The sequence below is a fragment of the Mixophyes fleayi genome, chromosome 12 (genome assembly GCF_038048845.1).
Source record: "Mixophyes fleayi isolate aMixFle1 chromosome 12, aMixFle1.hap1, whole genome shotgun sequence".
NCBI lineage: Eukaryota > Metazoa > Chordata > Amphibia > Anura > Limnodynastidae > Mixophyes > Mixophyes fleayi.
Window position 1 is genome coordinate 9,603,344 of NC_134413.1, and position 22,310 is coordinate 9,625,653.

The 22,310-nt window shown below is 39.8% G+C and overlaps 1 protein-coding gene across 3 annotated transcripts in view; it reads left to right on the plus strand.

Annotated features, from left to right (window-relative positions):
* PPP2R5C (protein phosphatase 2 regulatory subunit B'gamma) overlaps positions 1 to 18,917 on the plus strand; it is a 61,176-nt gene extending 42,259 nt beyond the window's left edge. For 2 of the 3 annotated variants that reach the window (XM_075192175.1, XM_075192177.1), the window contains 9 exons: positions 1,918 to 1,977; positions 2,782 to 2,890; positions 6,136 to 6,189; positions 8,439 to 8,609; positions 9,722 to 9,849; positions 11,311 to 11,412; positions 12,109 to 12,181; positions 15,272 to 15,388; positions 16,401 to 18,917. In XM_075192175.1, the coding sequence (XP_075048276.1) occupies positions 1,918 to 1,977; positions 2,782 to 2,890; positions 6,136 to 6,189; positions 8,439 to 8,609; positions 9,722 to 9,849; positions 11,311 to 11,412; positions 12,109 to 12,181; positions 15,272 to 15,388; positions 16,401 to 16,532 (946 nt within the window). In that variant the 3' untranslated portion in view covers positions 16,533 to 18,917. The remainder of the gene's footprint in view (positions 1 to 1,917; positions 1,978 to 2,781; positions 2,891 to 6,135; positions 6,190 to 8,438; positions 8,610 to 9,721; positions 9,850 to 11,310; positions 11,413 to 12,108; positions 12,182 to 15,271; positions 15,389 to 16,400) is intronic. The other variant, XM_075192176.1, reaches the window with a different exon arrangement.
* Positions 18,918 to 22,310: the final 3,393 nt, after the last annotated feature.

The window sequence follows — 22,310 nt, forward strand, 5'->3', positions numbered from 1 at the left end:
AGTTCTCCGGTTTCCTCCCACACTCCAAAAACATACTGGTAGGTTAATTACGATCCTTATACATACGTGTTCAACTTTATGAGCTGTTCACTATTGTGGAATATTGTATAGGTTGGGTGAGAACGTTGGGGTTTTCTTGTCTTTTGGCAAATCAAGCCTGAAACAAGCGCAAAATACCTTTTTAAAGGTCCACATGACAACCCCCTGATGAATTTACTGTTTATTGAAGATACAAAAGTGCAATACTGATACAGAATCTGTCCTACCTTCTATGTAGGTGCTACTAATTCTACAGAGCTTACTAGAATACGGGGAATGGCCCAGAAGACAGGGGTAACCCAACACCCTTGTTCTATGCACAGACCACAACTAATAACATTGGGCAAGCAAATAGCTTGATATTCTACATGTTCCTTCGTTTTATAAACCGTGCTAGATAGTGAAATTTTATTTATTTTTAATATTGGTTTGCCACACATTCAAAACAACAAAATATAGGGCTAATTTATTAATCATTTGTTGTTTTTTATTTGTTTGTTTTTTTGTTTTTAGAAATAAAATAACCTTGCTGCCTAAATATTTTTTTTTTATTTTTTATTGGGCACCCCCATTGATTATTATTATTCCCACTCGAGTCCTTTAATAGTGGTCCCTGGCAACTGCTTACTGTTCAGGGTTCCTACCCAACCAGGATTTGGCTAGCCCGGGGCTAATACCGTGTTCGTTTGTGGCTAATGAAATCTGCGCTCTTATTGGTTCTTCCAGGTTATAGAGCAGTTTGTCAGAGAACCCTTGTAGTGATGGATTCTGTAACTTTCCCCCACTACAGCAGTCTTGTGCTGCTGGTACAGAACGTCCAATGCTTTGTTTCAAACCTTTTCACCTAACTAATTGTAGGAGCTGATAATAAGTACTTTGCTTTCCTTTGTGTCTGGAATTCACGGCTGTTTTATTGCTCTGTTACATTTTCTCCGTTTCATGCCCAACTGTTGCTTAGAAATGAGCGCTGTGATTTTTATATTTTGGGAAAATGTAGATTTTAGAGTTCTGTTTTGTAGACTTGATAGGAAATGTGCTAAAAGGACCTGCTGCTTCTGTAATAACATAAGTGTTTTCTGCCAGATGTGTACAATGGATTCTAACTAAAGTGTCCCACCGACATGTGCTGCTAGTTCCACCTGTTCCAAGAAAATGAAAAAGGAAAACAAAAAAAACATATGCCCCTTTTATGTGTATTTTGTAAACGTAACCATATAATATGAAGGGTAATTCCAAATCTAGTACATAAGTGATATTGTTCCTTGAGGAGGTTTTCTATTCTATCTCCTAAGGGGCTTCATGCAAAGTGTCATAACCCCGTTGCGTTACATGCTGACTCGAATTTGCCCCTCGCCCCGTTCACCACCATGTGGTGTGGTTTGTGGCGGTCGCATTGGGCACTGCAGCATCGGAGTGATTTATATTGCAGCAGACAAGTGTGGCTTGTTCAATTGCAGCACTGCAAAATGCTTTGCAGTTTAAGACCTCTGAAAGCGGCAATCCCTTTTTAAGTGTGCATGTCCATAGCTGTTCTACTACTCATCATAATCTCCCTTTCATTTCCTCTATAGAGGGCAAACCATAATGGCTGCCACAGTTTCACAATGCACAGAGCAGACACAAACCACATGGTCTGACTGCCAGACAGTATTTCTGCTACACAGGCTCGCAGCACTCAGTATGTTACATGAGTCACTTAGGACAGGGGCTTTAGGTAAAAGTAATTCTTGTCTTCTCTAGTGGTCTTCCCAAGGCAGCCATACACATGTAGATCCTGTCATTGAAACACTTGTTTTTGAAAGTCTATCTTAAGATCTCTATGTAGACCTTCAAATCAATAACTCTGTCCATGTATTTACGTTTCTTGTATGCTTTCAGGTTTATTTATGAAACAGAGCACCACAATGGCATAGCGGAGCTTTTGGAAATCCTTGGAAGGTAAGTGTCATATTTTGTGTTGGACTTTTTCCTTTTATATGTCATTTTAAAGCAGAATTTATAATTTTTCTAAAAGTATTATGTTCCCTGTATTTTTTGTGTTAAGTTAAACAGGTGTTGAATGCTCCTTTTAACCCTGCCCCTGCAGATCATTAAAACAAGGTTTCAAACTCTTGCGCCAGCAGAGTGATGATGCCACAAGCATGCCCCGGGCATCTGATGTTTAAGTCTACGTCTCACACTGCAGATAGTAAATGAAACTGGTTCTTCCCGGCTTTAGAATGTCTGACACTAGTCAGTCTCATCAGTCTGCCTTCTCAGTATACCTGTAGTGTTGTCACCCACTTGGCGTAACTGGGAACGCTGTTTGTTGTGTAAATGATGCCAGGTAACTTGCCAATCATGCAGATGCTTTATTTGACATTGTAAAGTCTTCTAATGGTTTCTGGGACCCAATCTTGCCTTTGTTGGGGAAAATGAAACTGCATTTCAATTCTGCACGAGTTGCCTCACACGTCATTTATATACCCCAAATACCAGGGGGGCTAGTCAATTCCAGGACCCGAGTGAACAAAAATGAGCGTAATAGTCCAATTTCGGGCGTTCTGGAATACAATAGCTTTCTAGCACTTGTGGGGCAACTCATGCAGAATTGAATCATCTTTGATGACCCAAATTCCACTGGTTACAAAGCTCCATCCGGTTCCTACTGCTTGGACATTGCACCTTATACTGTATTCATACTGGTGATTGACATGTCAGGCCACACAAAGTAAAATTGGTTATTTTATTTTTGTTTTTCAGTATAATTAATGGATTTGCCTTACCATTAAAAGAAGAGCACAAGATATTCTTACTGAAGGTGTTATTACCATTACACAAAGTCAAGTCACTCAGTGTCTACCATCCACAGGTAACGCAGGCTCCAATTACGTCATCGTCAGCTCTGAAACGATGCAGCTTCCTTCATTTATCAGTTTATTTTGCTTTAACAATAACAATATTCTTAAACTTTGGACTGTTTTTATAGTGATCTTTTCATTCTCGCCCAAAAAGCCGATCTTTGGTGAGCACTTAGCTTTAAGAGGCCATAAAAATAAAAATCCACATGCTTTAGTTGTAAAAAACAAAAATACACATGTAAAAGTTTCAGAATTTTTTCTTTTATGTATCAAATGATAACAATTTTGCAACCATTGTTTATCTCTCTGCCTCAGGAATTGGAATAGGTTACTTAATGTTTAAATTCCAGCTCTTTAGTCCCTCTGTAGCCATTCCTATGTATCTACACAGCAGCAGAGGGGGTACCAGTATTCAGGCCGTAACATTCTATGTCCCCAGTATTGTTGCCTTCAAGGAGACGTGTGAGCTGCTCCCGGGAAATAGTAGTAATGCAGGTGCCCGTGAAATCAAAAGATCAAGTAGCACGTGCAGTGGTGGGGCACACACTGACCTAATGAGCAGCCGAAATCCACAGCTCAGTTTTATGGCAAATGTCCATGTTTCCTCCAGTTAGACCACCCATATGTGGCAAAATTCTACAGTGAGCCAATCACTGAGCTCTCTGACCAGGCAGCAGGATTACAGTTTGTGACCAATTACCATGATAAATGATCCATTAAAGCGATCATACAGAAAGGTGTATATTACAAAGTATGGTGGATGCAAAACAGGCACTACGGGAATGGTATTGTACGAGCGGCTGCGTGAGAAGGGGGTAACCTCACTCCTGGAAATATTTTATGGTAAATAGAATGGTCCACTTAGCGCTCAAGTACTAAAATGAGCAAGTAACTCAGTGAATGCTGGGGCTGTGTGGGGGATATATAGATGGAGCAGGAAGGGGGAGGCTGGTGCAGTGGGATGGTAGGTGTAAAGCGCTACGGAATTTGCTGGCGCTATATAAATAAATGTTGATGATTATGAGTAGAGGAGACAAACAGCGTAGTGCAAAGAATACGGAAAAGAACAATTGCAGTAAATATATATGGATGCACGGAGTCTGTGAGACATGCAGACGCCTCATAATCGGTCTATAATGACGATTGTGATGGTAATATGCGCACTGTTCCTGTTCTCCAAGGGAATGGGTGTAGATGGCAAGTGATGCCTCTGACCCCCCTGCTGCTTGTAAGGTGTATGCAATTACCTTAATGATGTATTCATCGCGCTTTTCAAACGGATGGTAAGACTCCTCAGATAAGAGATGCGCTGAAGTAGTGTGCTAGTACGTGTGATCCTCTTGTAGGGTCACGTGGTCGCTGACCCAGCCGTTCGGTGTCTGCCTCCTGTCGGTGACGCTCAGTGTGAACATAGTGGTGTATCTTCCTAGAAGTGACGACGTGCTGTAAGTCGAGCTGGCGAGCTCGGAGTAGAGGTAGAACTACATAGGTTCTATGCATCCATATATCCTTGCTCATTTTTATACAGGAAGGTGTCTGTCACAAGGACCTAATCATGCTGACCACAGAAGGTCCGGAAGCCCTGCTGGAGAAGCATAGTCTCTCCACTTGCAGCCTGCCCACATCTCCTGTTCACTGCTGTTACCTGCCACCCCTCTCCTGGTCCAAAGAGGGCACGATGGGTATTAAGACATCAACATTGCAGGGCTCCACTTTGGGGGAAAAAAAAAAAAGTCCCCGCAAATTGTACTCCTTTTTTTTTTTTTTTTTTATCGAGCATTCCAACATTTATATTTAGACTCTGAGCAGGCCTTATTGTGATCCTGATGATAGGTTTGTTCTCAAGCTCTATTGTGTTGTATTGTTTTACAACAATTGGCAATCTCTCAGCAGGTATCATTTTTACCAGGTGATCATTTTTTAATTTGTACTTGTCAGAGCAGACGGAATAGCATGTGCTGTGTAATTCTGCTGCACCAGGTATCACTGTAGATAACTCCAGTTAGTCCTAATCAGACCAGCATGAGGCCTTCACATGAATCATTTTTATTTATTATTAAAATGTGTTTAAGCTTTATTGTAAGTTCTTTTAGCAAAGTAACTGTACAAGAGATTTTATTTTTCAGACATGTGCAAAGTGAGTGATACGTTTCTTAGCCTAGTATTGTATAGTACAGAGCTGCTGTGTAAATGTGAAAACGTTGTTTTTATGGTCTCATCTTTGGTAGATATGTCTTTGGAAGGCAGCAGGGAGTCTGCTTACACACAGCCGACAACCATAAGTGGTTCTCAGTGGTAGTTCCTGTTCTATCCCCCTCTCTTCTATCTCCCACCCCCCTCTTAACAAATGTCTGATGACGTATTTCTATGGAAGGGGAGATGTACAGATAGAGGTGGGGGATGGAAAGGTCTTTATCTGGAAATATGTACAGTTGTCTTCAGATTGTACAGAGGCTTTCTGTATAAATGTTTTTGTATAACGCTACTAGATCATATGCGGCAGCTTTAGACAATGTGATTAGTATGCCTCTATAGAGACTTCCTGTATTGTAGACTTGCAGGCATCTCATCCAGTGTGCATGGGGTAAATACGTTCCCACAAATTTTCTCCCTTCTTTTGTTTGTCACTGTTACAAATTAGAACTGAATTAGAATAAGTTGAATGTCTCATTAAGTGAACATATAACAACGTAGGCCAGTAGATTCCAAACTTTTTCAGTTCAAGGCACCTTAGGGCCTCCATAATTTTTTCAAGGCACCCCTAAGCCAAAATAATTAGGAAGTAGTCCCCCGTCTTGCTTACCACTGACCCTGGCCGAGGCCCCCCAGGGAGCCTAGGCACACAGTTTTGGAACCACTGAGTAGGCAATTGTTTGTGTGACGGAAACATGACTTCTCTTGTATTAATAATTTTTGGGAAATTTTCTGTTACCGCGCTGCCCGAGACTTGTGTAGACAATGGGAGATGCACGTTTTTACATGCAAGATAGTAGCCCAAAATATATGTATTTATATGAATGCTGTAAGTGAAGACATGGCAACAGCCAGGAGAATGGACAGTACAGATAGCATTGCCTGGCAGTTGTGATATAATTATCCCATCATCATTGAATGTGTGATGTGAAATTATTATGCTTTAAAACACTTTGTTTGTGAAAGAAAATTAGATTATGCAGCATATTACTGTGTATAATCTTAACCTTGTTTTCATTGTGGTTTTTTTAACTTTATTTCAATTTTTTCTTTCTTTCTCTAGCTCGCATATTGTGTAGTTCAGTTTTTAGAGAAGGACAGTACCCTCACTGAACCGGTGAGTTCTATTTTATTTTTTTATTTCTCCGTCCTAGGTGACCAATAGGAATGAGCCCTCACTGTCAGGGCAGCCAGATATAGGCATTGCTGTCATATGATAGAATGCTGCAGAGGGGGCTTTGCTGGGTGTTTTATTGGTTCTCAGCAGGAGGCGTTGGGAATGCCGGTCAGATTGGCAGAAGCCGGCGTTTGAGGACCCCTAGTTATAGCTTGTAAAACTAAAATGGTTTTGCCAAAGGTTGAGCAGCTTCAGTCAATGGGTTAAACCGTCAAATACTTTACCAGGTGGATATATCAGTCCCATAGACAGAATTGTAAGTTGTTGGTTTTTTAAATCTCTCTTCGAGAAGTAAGGAAAAGAAAAGTATATTCCACCTTCAACCTAACCCTGAGATAGTGTACGTACACTACAATGGTATGACACAGTTATGAACAATCCGACAGCAGTAATTCCGTATTGGAAATGCAGAATGATATTGGCATGCATACTGCTCCAAAGACCCCCTTAAGCAACTGGATACCCCAGCTGAAGGCCAAAACCTTGGCAGTAATGCAACAACGGATTCATTAGTGATTTATGAATTCTATAGGACAATTAGTATAACAACGACAAGCAGCTACTTTACAATTGCTGCAGCTGAATCCTGTCCTCTATTCCTGGGGTGTTACGGAACTTCTTAAGACCCTTCCTATGTTTATATACCAACTTTACAAGTCTGCTAATCTCGGACACTGGCATAATTCATTCCTAATTCACAGTGATGAACCAGACGGGTTACTGTTAACTCTGATGCGATTATATAGTTGGATCGTGCTCTGAGCTACGAAATCTGTAGACTCCCATATCATGAATAAGAAGGTACCTTAGTTGGGAGATGCATTTAGGGCAGACAAAGGAGTTTCTGGATTTTATCTTATGAAGTCTTATCGAGTTAAATCCTGTGCACATTGCAGCTTGCACTGGGTTTAGGGAAACTCCCTATCAGTCAATTGTTCATCAGAAATCCGGTGAGTGGCACCGTCCATTTATACCTGGTCAGTAGATCGGCCTCCACCCTCATCTCACGTATATGAGATACAAGTCTCATCCTACAGAAGTTATTTTCCAGTTCCATCAATATGTTCAGCGCTGTTATTGTGTAAAGTGTATGTAGCTTTTTGTCCTGCCGACTGCGAGACTAAATTGGAGATAACTGTAAAAGTGTTGTCTGAGCAGTTTAATTTCAGCCTCGCATTCCTTAAATGTCTTCAGGATTCACGTGTTGCATTCTAAGGATTCTCAATCACCTCCACTTTTACCTATATCTGCCTATGAGTGGTTACCCCCCCCCCCCTAAAGTTTGGATAGTCTCAACCCCAGTTATCTGCAACAATTTAACTTGCTTCAATTTAGATTTGGACCAGCCTGTCAGGCCGGAATATGTTACAAAAGTATTATTTTCAAGGACGGCCTACAAACATTAGTTAATCACCCATCAATAATAGGGTGGTGGCTTTACCTTAATGACAGTGGCCACATCTCAGTCCCTCACTTTTGTCTGCCACCCTTAATAGAATGAACAAGGGCAATTGTGGTTGAAGAGTGCACCCCCTGTTCTCCGTGGTTTACATTGAGCCCTGGAGAAAGGTCAACGCCCATTCTGATCCTGGAAGCGGGGTGAAAATAAATCTGTTGGACCCATCTCGTGACCTTAAGGCTGAATTTGAAATGAACTATTACCACTTTGGTAGGGTCTAAGGCCAAGATCGCTTTATCCACTTTATTCTCAAGGCATACTTGCACGCTTATTACAAGGCATTGAATATTTATTTATGTGTAGCTAGTTGGGTCACAATGCTCCATTGATTAATAGAAGGCTGAGTGGCCCGGACCAATCTATAGGCCCATATTACCCACATGGAGGGATGGATCCAGGATTAGGAAGTACTGTAGTCATTGCCCCACACTTAGAAGGCAGCATGAAACCTCGCTCATAGGATGCATTACGTGTGTCTGTGTACTGTGGTTCTTAATACTGAACATTACTCCATATAATGGATGGGATGGATCTTATTAATGATGTTATGGCCAACGTAGGCTCTTATAGAACTACAAAATAAAATGACTGTACCCAACTCATTTATAACTAGCTCTCTCAAATGTATAATGTTCCCACACCAATCTGCATCCAAATTCTAGTCAGAGGAATGGGATTCTGGGAATTATCTGCTCATATTGTGTTTTAATGACACTGTCTACATCTGCAGGTGGTTATGGCACTGCTGAAGTATTGGCCGAAGACCCACAGTCCAAAGGAAGTTATGTTTTTAAATGAGCTAGAGGAAATTTTAGATGTCATAGAACCTTCGGAGTTTGTGAAGGTCATGGAACCACTTTTCCGACAGCTCGCCAAGTGTGTTTCCAGCCCACACTTCCAGGTAAGTTGTTCACCATGATTGTATCCCTCTTCAGAATAAGTAAAGGGAATCATTCTTGTGTTTGAATTGTATATTTGGATGGTTTAGAAGCCTGTATTCCATCCCAGCCAAAGTAAACAAGTTAACCTTCATTTTAATAGTCAATGGTAGTTATATTAATCAATATTATGCGGTTCTTACTGAGATAAGGAAGCAATGTAAAAAGCATTCATTAGAAAGTCTCTATGACTTCTCCCCAGCACTTGTGTAGTAATTTAATGAGTGATCCTGGTGAGCTTGGACTGTCAATCATTATAATGATTAAAAAAAGGGGGCAATCTGACAGTTTTTCTCCGACTGACAACAGTAGCAGTGTGGCTCAATTACTAAACAGTAGGTGTTTAGTGAGGACATAACAATAGAATGGTCACTTAGAATACTGCATGTATAAAGCTGTTCCTCTTTAGCTGTTGTCTGCTGTACTGGTGCAGTTGTTTTGTTGTAAGAGTCACACGTACCAGCGCTCGGGGGGATAACATACAAACATCTGGTCACGTTGGCTTTTCTGGTCGGTGACTGAGCAATGTTGAAAGCAGAAGGGAGAATAAGATGTAGAAGGACAGGATCATGGATTCCTCACCATTTTACCATTGGCTTTACCAGTGTGTAACGTACCATTGGCTACTGACACAGGAAACTGTAATTTTGTTGTCTAAACCTACACATTGCAAAATGACTGCCTCTTGGTGTGCAGGTTATAGGTACTTTATAAAGGGAAAGTGTACTTGTGTTTTTGTTTTACATTTATACAAATGATCACTAAAACAGCCATGGAAGGGATCAATCTGTACAGAATCCCTGATTATTCTGCATAATTACATTTAGATGGGTAATACCACTTTCATCTCATTTAACCCATTAAGCTTCAGTGAAACAGCGACCCCCTATGGACAAATCTAAAAGGAAAAGGTTTGCTTATTTCTAACAGACAGTAACACTTGAATTCAGTGGTTCTCAGACACAGGAAGACGTTTTATTTTTTGTTTTTTATTAAGGAAGAAGAATTCTGTACAATATATGTTCAAATAAGTCATGTTTCAGTGTAATGGTCCTTTTATCCTGCTCTATTTCAGGTGGCGGAGAGAGCTTTGTATTATTGGAATAATGAGTATATCATGAGCTTAATCAGTGATAATGCAGCAAAAATCCTACCCATAATGTTCCCATCCTTGTACCGAAACTCCAAGACACATTGGAACAAGTAAGAAAATACTTTTTCTGTTTACAAAGTTATAAAGCAGATTTGTAATGCGGGTTGAAGCGATCTTGCGACCTGGGAAAGTGTTAAAGATCATGAAACATAGAATACAAATGTATGTATTTGAAACAGCTAGGTGTAGTAATTGCTGATAGAGTTGCAGATGTTTCTGTGGTTTACCAGAGCTAAGATATGTCTGAAGGGGTCCTATGCACATTGAGCTTCGGGTAGAACACTGCAGGAAGTTGTATAATAAAGTTATATGTAATATGAATCCTCTTGTGTTCTATTAAAAAAGCAAAAATGGAAAAGCAGTCTCTGGGGGTCATCAACATGTTATGTTTTAAAAGGATCATAAATTTGAGCAGTCTGCTGCAGAACCTCTCACACCGTTTACTTATTACACCTGTGATAATGTGTGGGTGCGTTTAATAATGCTGTGTGCAAGCTCTACCTTGTAAAAACAGTTTTATCTCTCAGCCTGAGATTAATCAAAGATCTTCCTGGCTATACCAGCTCAAACCCACAAACCCAGTCTTCAAGAGCTCTCAGCAGGCCTTGTTGTCAGGATTATTGTCTTTATTTTTTTAATTGCTTGAGCCCTTGTCGGGGTACCTAAAGATCCCAGCCTTTATACCTATGAACATAAATGTTCTCTGTAATGCAAATTTTGCAGAAACCTTGTCGTTCCCTCACTCGTTTGCGTGGTGTCGGTGACTGTGATGTTGATTGCTGTCTGTGGGTGTTGTTTTTCCAGTATTGGTGATTGTCCTATCCTGGCTAGGCTTCATTCTTGTGAATATATTAATCGGTGATGTCACTGGTTCCCAGTGAATTGATAGGCTGCCTTGTTATGAATATTACATACCGCCTAATTTTTAGTGGGACAAAATAAGCCCACACCCCTGTTCAGTCCATACTCCACCCACTTTCCTTTTAAGCCCCACCCATTTTGTAGCCCGCGGCTCAGGATGTCCTGCCAAAATCGGGACTGTTGGGAGCTATGTTAGTGATGTTGCTGGTTCCTAGTGAAATGTTAGACTACATTAATGTGGTTGTACTAGTATTACTATTATCCCTGGCTGTAGGTGATTGGTACTCTTTAAATACTTTTCAGTTCTTGTATAGAGAACATATTTCTTTTAATTTCTGCACCTCTTGGTTAGCTGGTTATTGCTTGTCCTGTTTGGTTTTAATGAACTTATGGATAGACTTCAATAGACGGCACCAGTTAGAAAATGCTCTGTCTTTAAATACTTGCACTCGTTACTAGGCAACAAGTAACAATACGAACCTCAGACACCACAATCTTCGTTTTGCCCAGAAAGAAAACTGTTTCTTATTTTCCATTATAACCTCCATGTAATGGACATGATATATCTTCGTCATCCCTGTAGACGCAATAGTGTTAATGATTTCTTAATTTTCCTTACGCAACATAATTGCCCTTTACCTTGAAATTAGGACTATACACGGCTTGATCTATAATGCGCTAAAATTGTTTATGGAGATGAACCAAAAACTATTTGATGACTGCACTCAACAGTTCAAAGCAGAGAAACAAAAGTAAGTCTTACCCTACCCAAGAGCCCCCTTACATCCTTAGCATTTGGCTACTGTGGGGTTTAGTGAATGGGGAAAGGATACACCATTCTTATTACATACCTGTTTGTTTAAACTCGTGGAGAGGCAACCTTATTACGCTATATAGACTTAGATCCTATAACTGACACTGGGGGTAAGCTAGTTTTAGGACAATGTATTTGTTGTTGGATTAAGTCCCTGCATGCCCTTTGTAGCTTCACCACCAGCCTGCTCTGTGACTAACCCTTCGCAGACTTTGTAAAGGTCACAGATATCCCTAAAGCATTGCTGACAAATGTATGCATAGATTATAGAGTGTGCAGGTGTACTGGAATCCACAGCAGCCAATCAGCTGTTGGCTTTTATTTAGGACAGTGGCAACAAATGTCATGTGTATACTTGGTGAAGAACCTGGCTCCTGATTGGTCTTCACATCAGAGCAGATGTTTAGTAATTTTTCTTTATCCCGTTTTATTTATTATTTTTTTCTTTTCTATTAAACATAAGAAAGTAGGACTTAATCTTTCTTCCTCTGCAATGACAGCATCCAGTGAGTGTTGGGTTATGCATTTATTTCCAGATTAAATGTTTTTCTGATATGAAGTAGCTGTTTCACTTGGTACCATTAATAATTTGTATTTTGAAATTTAACGAGTTTTCCATTTGCCTTGTTTCCAGGGAAAAGCTAAAGCTGAAGGAAAGAGAAGAAGCTTGGGGTAAAATTGAAAATCTAGCCAAAATCAACCCCCAGGTATGTACTGGTGTAATCTGGTGACCTGTGTAAAGGGGATGATCCCATTAAACTGCTGTAAATATAAGGACTCGTGATTAATTCATGTGGCCTGACCATGCAGTATGGCTCATTTTAGTACACAATGTTTTCAATCTTCAATTGGCTTTTATGGGACGATAGATTTTTCTTAGTTGTCCTGCTGCCTTATGGCTGAAATACAGCATTTACGTGTATACATTTCTCCAGCATCTGTGTATAAAGTTAAATGCTCTGAGTGCTCATTGCCTTCCAAGGGCTGTTGGAAGAAATGTGGCAGAGTTCTGTTAGTGATGGAGCTAGTTATTCAAGCTTAAGTGAATCATACATCTCATCATCATCCTCATCATCTATTTATATAGCGTCACTAATTCCGCAGAGAACACGCTTATATCAGTCCCTGCCCCATTGGAGCTTAGTCTAAATTCCCTAATATATATCAGGCCAGGAAACAGGTTGCCCTAAGATTCTTTAGCTACACGGGCGCTGACGTGCGTTTATATTTGGGGCGTTTATGGGGCAGCATGGTGGCTCAGTGGTTATCACTTCTGCCTCACAGCGCTGGGGTCATGAGTTCAATTCCCGACCATGGCCTTATCTGTGCGGAGTTTGTACGTTCTCCCCGTGTTTGCGTGGGTTTCCTCCGGGTGCTCCGGTTTCCTCCCACACTCCAAAAACATACTGGTAGGTTAATTGGCTGCTATCAAAATTAACCCTAGTCTGTGTCTCTGTCTGTGTGTGTGTTAGGGAATTTAGACTGTAAGCTCCAATGGGGCAGGGACTGATGTGAGCGAGTTCTCTGTACAGCGCTGCGGAATCAGTGGCGCTATATAAATAAGTGGTGGTGATATTTGTCGTGTGCATTATTTCAAAAGCTTAAACTTCTCCATAGGGACTAACGATGATATGTGCAAGGAATGTGACTGCTGCTTAGGGCAGTGTTTATCTAACATACTTTGTCCGTTCTGCGATACTAACTACTCTGATCTCCGCTACCATCGTAGTCTGTAGAACAGATCTCCTGCTGGGTGACTCTCCCTTACCCCGTACATGTCTACTTAAGAACAGATAAGACATGTTTTGCATTCCTTTACTCCGAACACTAGATTCATAGCTAAAATATATACTTGCTGTTTTGTACATTTTAACACCCCGGTGTTGGCTTATCTTGTTCCATTGGCGTCTCTAACACCTCTGGCTGTTTTGTTCTGAGGGAATCATCCCTTTAAACTACATAAGTTGACTGCAGCCTATCGAGCTACCTCACAAGCTTCTAGTGGGTGTTTGGCCTGCGTATTGGTTCAGCCATGTAAGAAGATATTTCAGACTCAGCTTTCCATAATACTAAACAAGGTCCTGTTGTACAGTTATTGTAGGTCACAGCAGAGCGACACGTATGAATGATTAGAGTACATTTGTTTTAGGCCAGTTGATAGGAATTTTAAGTTCCCTCCCGCTCTATTTTCTGCGTAACATAATGAGCTGATAAATGCTGTATTCTATGTCCACAAACTGAATGACCAGAACATATTCGGCTTAATGTGCAGTTAGGACGCCAAGGGTTACAGGAAAATACTTGTCCTGTCTATCACTTTTGAAACGCTGATGCTTCCCTTAATAAGAGCAGAATTTTATCAGCAGCTCCCTTATCTCTCATTGTCAGAAATAGCTGCTAACTAAAGCCAGATGCTCGAAAAAGGGAGAGGAGCAGCTTGTAGTCAAGTGTTCCTGTGAGCGGTCACCCTGTGACTCGCTGACAAGTAGCCATGTTTACAACACCCCCGCAGCTCCAATCCAGGGTTTTCTCCAAACCGTTCTATTTGCAACGGAAAGATCTGCGCACTAGCTCTTTTCATTGACCCGTTTGTAAACCCACAGAAAGATTTGAATTTGATTCTGAATAGAAATCCTTTATGATTTTTCAGCCTTGTCCCCACATACAGCCGTACAGTTGTGCAAATGTTCCCATCTTTTCAATTAAGGTTCAGCGGAACATCATCATCATCACCATTTATTTATATAGCACCACTGATTCCGCAGCGCGGTACATAGAACTCATTCACATCAGTCCCTGCCCCATTGGAGCTTACAGTCTAAATTCCCTAACACACACACACACACACACACACACACACACACACACACGTGTCAATTTTGATAGCAGCCAATTAACCTACCAGTATGTTTTTGGAGTGTGGGAGGAAACCGGAGCACCTGGAGGAAACCCACGCAAACACGGGGAGAACATACAAACTCCACACAGATAAGGCCATGGTCGGCAATTGAACTCATGACCCCAGTGCTGTGAGGCAGAAGTGCTAACCACTGAGCCACTGTGCTGCCCCATGATCGGAGAACTGCATTGGGTTTTGTGCATGGTTTTTCCCAGTGTTTAGCTGCAGTATATCTAGATGTTGCCAGATACAGTATGGACAGGACTTGTATGCTATCTTGGTTAAAAACAATTCCCACAAGTTCCAGTATGTATTCCCAGCAAGGAGACGTGTAGTTCACCGGTGTTTGCAAAACCATAGGTAGCCTAATCATGTATCGGTAAAATCTAATCACAGAGAGGTATATAGCCACTAAAAATCTTGTATGAAGCCTTGTAAGGACACAGCTGAGAGTCTTCATGTCCTGTCCGTTAATCTCTAGCAGTTGTGCAATAATAGTGACACTAGTGTTTGTCCAGATTACTTGTCTATTCTTGTGTTACAATACTATTATGGTAACTATGTTTCTGAGCGATTATGTTAGTGCTGTTTACTGAAAAGTCCTTGGCAATAACCAGACATTGCTAACACAGTATCTTGACCAGGTTTTAGCTAATCGTTGATGCTCCAGCTGTAGTGGAACTGCAAGTCCCAGCATGACAGCCTCTTACCAGTGCCACAACAGCTAGAGTACTAGATTACTTAGCTTTGCTGTAGACGTTAAGTGTGCTCTGCTCTTCCTAGCGGAGTGGTCACGGTTTTTATTGTTGGTCATTATTTTTTAGCAGCTGTTTATCAGTAAGTCGGTATAGGATTATTTCCTTATTACGGATGACTGTTTCAATGCTTTGCGTTGTAGTTCCCTATGTATACTGACACCTCTGCTCTGAACAGTCCTGTTGCAATGGAGACCGATGGACCCTTACTTGAAGATGTACAGATGCTTAAAAAGACAGTGAGGGAAGAGGCGTCTCAGGTAACCCTAAATAATAGAATATATTCATATTTCTGTTTTCTCCAAGGTGGTTACATTGTGTTTGCTGACTGTAGTGTGAACAGTCAGACCCTTGTGTGTTATGTGCTGTGACCATACCAGATATCGGTCATACAGCGATATCAAACGATAGCAAAACTTGCCTTTAAACCCATTGCCATTTTAAATTATGCAGGTAAAGTTTCCAAATATTGGGGATTTGCTAGAATCCCTTCTTAATACATTTACCCCCCTTGAAATTCCATCTCTCCTGGTAGTGCAGGTTGATGTCCCTGTCACAATCCAGGTATGAAACGTTATAAAGGAGCTTTTCCTCCTAACCCTGCCAGCACTTGGCTTTAATTATCCTCCAGGCCACACTAGATCTGTAATTAGTTTGTCGGAGTAGCTGAATGGACCGATTTGGTGACTTGTGAAACCTGCTTCTCCGAAACGGCAACTAGAGAAACCCGTCCAGAGACATTTGGGGCACTAAGGCTCGAGTGGAAGGCTGGTGTTCCTGTATCATCCTGCATGGGGTTAGGTTGGTCTGCCAAATTCTGAGTGCATGTATGAGAGCATGGAGAACTCACTGAGATTACAGTGTAAGAATATATACAGGAAGCCAAGGAGTAGTGCAAGGGTCGGTCTGAAGAGTGGAGACATTCTGTTTCCAGGAGTTTGTCTATACCAGCACCTACTGAGGTGTTGCAGAGTGAGAGAACCTTCCTTACTCTCAGAGGTTGTTTGATCTAGAATACTGATGACAAATCTGTACCAAACACACTTGGGCATAGGAATTTCAATTAAAGATTTAAATAATTTGCCAAGTTAACCAAACCTTATGACTGGATCATCTACTGACTTAGCCTTGTCTCAGTAGATAATTAGTCTTGAACTGTGAGCTACCAGCCTGTGCCCAGAACATAATTAGTTGCAAACGAATGTTCCTGCACGATATGAAATTTCCTTTCTGTATCTCATCCAGTTTACTTTGCGGTTTTTTTATTTTCAGGCTCATAAAGATCTAAAGAAGGAACGACCTCTCGTACGACGCAAGTCAGAATTGCCTCAGGACATCTATACCATGAAAGCCTTGGAATCTCATTGCAGAGCTGACGAGTTAATAACACATGATGGGCATTAGACTATGACAATTAAATCTTATTTTGTGGATTTTTTATTTTTTTTTTCCTTTTTCGGAAGCAGTTACACATTAGAGAAAAAAAAAAAAACAATTACTTTTTTGTGCCATAACCAATCTGTTAAATGCAGTCAAAGCTTTCTTCGACCCTGTTCCGTAGGCAATAACTTTATACCGTGTACAGCCTAAGAGTAGACGTTCAAACAATGGTAAACAAAAAAAAAAAATACCCTTTTAATCCTGTATGCAGAACGTTGGGTTGCGTCTCTTCCGTTGGCCAACACCATCGGCTTGTTAAACACACAAGTACAGTTCCAGATACTGAGACGTAGAACTCTCCACCATGACAGCCATGCAAGGGGACATTGGTGCTTCAGAGATCCAGCTACTTGTAATGTACTAATCCTTCTTCATTTTAAGTGTAGTGTCTGGTATTCAACTAGGGGGAACAGAATAGGCTTTAACTGCATGTGCTGTGTAGAGTTTATGGGGTAACTTTTCTAACTATCCCATAAAAGATTTATTTTTTTGGGTTGTTTTTTTTTTTTACTTTCCTACGTTATGTATTTTGTTTATGCTTTCGGACAAGCTCATGAAGTACTTTTTTCCGTGTATTGAAAGCCATATTCTCGTCAGTCGTCATCACCCGCTTTTTAAGTGTTACAGCACCGTTTCGAAGTGCACTAACAGACCGTTTGTATTGCCGTCAAGTCAAGCTACATAAAAAAAAAAAAAAAAACAACCGAAAAACTTGTGTTCTTTAAATAAAATACTGTTTCACCGCTAGTCTTGTTCCTGGGCACGAGCGATTTTTTTTGCCATTTTGTTGATGCTCTTGTCTGAAACGGCAGTGGTTGTATTGGGGCATATTTTAGTTAATCGTTTTTATCCGCCAGTAGGGTGCATGAATTGCAAGCATACATAATGTGTAAGCTGTCGACTGCTTATAGACGTGTGTGTTCTGGTAGCAAGAGACATTTTGCAAATTTTAGACAAGAGGTGGAATACAATACCACAATAAATAATAATTAAAAGAGAGGCTTAACTGGACAGCAGCAGTTCTATACAGAGTACACGCTTATTTTCTAAAGTTGTATTTTAGAAGCGCACTCTATATACCCAGAACTCGCCAGTGAATTTGTAAATATGTCCAAATTGCTGTTTGGCTGTAAATGCTGCTTTGTATCCAAGGTCACATACACGTTCAATTGGGGAGACAAGACTAAAAAAAATAGCACTCGCTTTCATTCCCCCCCCCCCCCCCCCCCCCGAGGGTGAGCGTTCGAGCCTTTTATGGGATATAGATGCACATTAATACAAGTCTGTGTATTCTAATTAGACTGGTTTTAATTCTTGCAAGGTTCTTGTTTGTGCTGGGTATGATAAACATTAAAATCCAAACCTAAAATATTTTGGCATTTTTTGCTACTTGCACAATATACCTTGGGTATCTGATAAGCCTGGGTAGCATTTGAGGGTTTTTTTGTTTTAGTTATTTTTTTTTGTGTTTTTGGGTAAATTTGTTTAGTTTCTATTTTTTTAGTGGTAATTGTTAGGGAGGAACGGTTTCAGCAGAAAAAAAAAATGTTCCGAACTTCTTGCTCCCCTGTATGCAAATTATTATTTTTTTTCCTGTTACACTTGAAAAGTAATACGTTACAAATATTTCAAACAAAGAATAATGCCATCTTTTTTTTTATTTTTATTATTATTATTTTTTAGGGACACGGGGTGCTTGTAATATATTTGGTATACCATTGTTTGAACTTCCATCTTTTGCTGTTTTAACTTTATTTTTTATTTTTTGGTTGTTTGTGTATATTGGCAACACGTTGCTGAAAAGACTTTGCTTTTTTCTTCTTCTTTTTTTTTCTCCGATCTTCACCTGTATATCCATATTTGGTTGACCGTGTAATACTCAACTTCCACAAACCATCTATTATTGTCTAGATTTTATTTGTGTTCTTTATTGAAGATAAACATTCACCAAATAAGGGGGGGAAAACACATTTTAGCTGTCCTGTTTCTTATTGTATACCATTGGTATAGTCCTAAATAAATACCATATTCCATACTTGGATAACTATTTTTTTTGGGGGGGAAGGAGGGGGGGGGTTAATCTTCCTAAAATAAAATGTGTTCTGTAGAATCTACCAAGCTAATCTGTAAATGTAAGAACCTGGGGATAAGAGACCTGGTAGCTTTGGTGATTGTTTCTCTCGATAAAGTTTATTGTATCCACCTTCCCGAATTTTACCTGAACATGAGGAATGTCAACAGTACTATGAAGAGTGTCTTTTTAGCGTGGCTTTAGTACGGCTTTATTTTAATATTGTACATACATTGTACTTTGTTTTATGGTAATAAGTAATAAAACTTTAGACTTCAGATTTTGTACAAAATGGTCCTGTGTACAAATTACGGTCTCATCACACACTCACTATAAAGATGAACCCAACTTGTCTAAGGTTTCAAACTTTTTTTATTTTATATATTTTTATATACACTGTCCATGGATAAGAGAGACTTCGATTTATCTTAATGCTCAGAGAGGTTTCTTATCTAACGGACCTGGTTATTCAGTTGCTGATAGCAGGTTCTATACAGATTGAACGATAAATCATAAAGGACTTAATCATGGTTTACAAAGTGACGTTTTAAATCATGCAGTAAATTGACCAATAATTGAAAATATGTTGCAACAGCACAATTGAACCTTTTATAAGAGTTGTGTTTTATATAGGACAACTGTATCCAAAAACCAAGTGTCATTTTGGCCCCACCCCCCACCACGACAAAATGCCGTTTTGGTCGCGGGGGAGGGGCCAAAATGACGCCATCACCACAAATCGTGTCATTTTGGTGATTAAATTGCAGTATGCGGGATACTTGCCTGCTCTCCCGGGAGTCCAGGAGACTTACCTGGATTTTGGGAGTCTCCCAGACATTCCAGGAGAGTTGTCAAGTATGTATGAACATAGTGACATCACTAATCATCTGCTATAATCCACCAATCTTCCAGAGAAGACCTCTGAAACTTTATAGCTTTATTCTCCTGCCTCCCCAATTCCTGTGTGATAGAATGTAGATAAACTCTGCACAGAATTAACGAATCTCTAGACCCCATTTTCAAATTTTCATAGTTAGAGAAATAATGAACAGAGCAGTTTAGCTTTGTCTTATACACCTGCATTAAAAAGTAAAGTGTGTTTCAACCAGACCCCTGTCCCTGCATTAGATAGCTGAAACTAAATATCCCATCTAATAGGATATAATACATGACAAGCAGGTAAAAAATACAAAGTATAGGAGTCTTGTGTTTGCTGTGCTGTCACTGGCTCTGGTCTGTGTATGATTCCATAAACCTGCATAGAGCATTGCTGTTCTGCTGGAAATAAACGAGTGATGTGAGATAGAGAAGCACCACCCTTCCTAAGCAATAGCTGTTTGCTGTAGTTCAATATAAACACGTCTGTTGGGAACATTTTGTAGCTCACAGATACACCGGTGCTAATGTGCAAATGTAAATAAAAAGCAATACTGCTTTTTAAAGTGCAGATGTCAGCATAAATCTATTGCAAATAGTCATTTCACGTGTGGTGTTTGCATAGCTTACAAATGTTTAAACCTGACCCTATATTTTTATAAAATGTTATTTGCACTGAATATAATTATATTACACCCACACTGGTGTTATTATTATCCTCTTCTCTTTCCCTTGCTACATCACAGATCTCTCTATTCCTAAGTGCAGGAACAGGGTCAACAGAAGCCATCGGCTATAGTTCTATGTCCTAAAAGGTATAGACTGTTAAACTACAATGAAAGTTGTTTAGTTTTCTACCTCCCAGCCCCCTTTCTTCCATCAAAATCTGTTCACGATTACTGGATAAGGTAAAACGAGGAACGTTCAACTGTGTGGAGATCTCGATGGAGGAAAAACAGAATTCCGCCCACGTCCCAACTGTCCCCGGTCTGGGCTCTATCCTCGCTGTTTGTCTAAACCACTTGCAATCGCTTCCTATCAGCTTTCCCTACTCTCCAAAAAGCTTGTTACTCTGTTGCTGCAAAATTGAAAGGTGGTATTGTGATCTGCTGTGTTCACAATTTAATCTGTGTCCAATTTTTCTTGTTTCTGCCGAAAAATGTTTGTTTCCCTGCACAATATATTGCCTCCTTGGTTACAACAATATTGCAAATACCCAGGTATATTCTCTGCACAAAGAACATTAAAATGTATGTGTTTCAGTATATGCCACCCTCTTTAGCTCGTTACTTGTCAGTTGGGGTATGTGGTGTACAGAGAGCATCCCCACAGGTGTGGTATAACATTGGCTGATCTTTTCTATTTAATAAAACACTCTAAAAACTTTATTTTCTTAGATCTTTTCAAATGTAACAGCAGTAAGATCTTACAGGGCATTGTAATTTATTATTACATAGAGAAGAAGTGAGAAAAGCAGAACATATTGATGTTTCCTTCGAATAACCGTGTAAAGGCTGTTTTTAGTATTTTTACTTACCCTCCTTAACCCAAGTTGGATTGTTAACTTTGTCTCTTAGTGTTGGTGATTTTTACACAGCTTCCCCATCACAAAAATATGTATACTTTATCAACCAAATTGTTCATGGATAATAAATGAATGTTGTGAAGAGTGCGCCACCTAGTGTTCTTCTCAGCAATTAGTACACTATTGTGTTCCTTTACCAAATTGCATTACAGTGGAGGTAGATATGTAGTAAGCATTAAAAGGTCACCTGTCTTTATTTTAATGCATCTCAGCATTTTTTTAAGTTATAATTTTGCATTTTAGTTTTGCCATCTTAACTGCATAACTCCGCACTGATATTTTTCAGTTCTCTTCAGGATCAATGGCGCCACAATCAGGCGGAAGACGGGAACTTTGTGAGAAGTAATGACCTCACTTACCAAACGCTTTCAGTGATGAATAACTACAGCTTTGTCATCGTCATGTGTCCTGTTACATAGAAGCTAAGATGTTCCCGTTATTGCATTAATGTCTTCTCTTTATACAAGTACATGAAGTGTTGCTGTCTAGTACCATGGGAATAGTGCAAACGTTCGGTCAAAGCGCCTATGTGCAATTTTAATACCAATCCCTGGAAATTTTACAAACTAGATTGATGAGAAATAATTGTGCATTCAAAATTTAACATAGGTGCTTGAAACAATATTTGCACAAATGTTGCTTAGTGTCAATCACCTCTTTTATTAATAAGGATATTGGGCCTGATTCATTAAGGAAAGTTAAGCAAAAGTAAGTAAGGCAAAACCATGTTTCATTGGAAGGGGGAAATTTAAAATGTGAGGGCAGATTTATATTTGGGGTAGGGCATGTCCTAGTTCAACTTTAATTTTCACAATAAGCTATCAAGTATTTGTGTGCTACATGAAAAAAACACAGTATTTTCCTTATGTGCAAAATAATAAACTAATTTGCACCCTTTGCATTGCAACATGTTTTTGTCCAGAAAACTTACTTTTTTTTTTTTTTTTTTTTTCTTAACTTTACTTAATGAATTAGACTCATTATATCTAACTTTAGATGATACAAAATAGTCTTAAAACTCAAGACCTGTTTCAAACTGGCTACTCTCCATCCTGTTTATAGTCGGAAAGTTGTTTTTGGTAATCTAGAATATATTTACGCTAGGAGATAGATTGTAGGATTGAAAAAAAAAAAAAAAAAGTCTCTTCCTGGTCTACAGAACCTGGGATTGTATATCGTACCTATGCTGTGCCACAAAACCTTTCTTTAG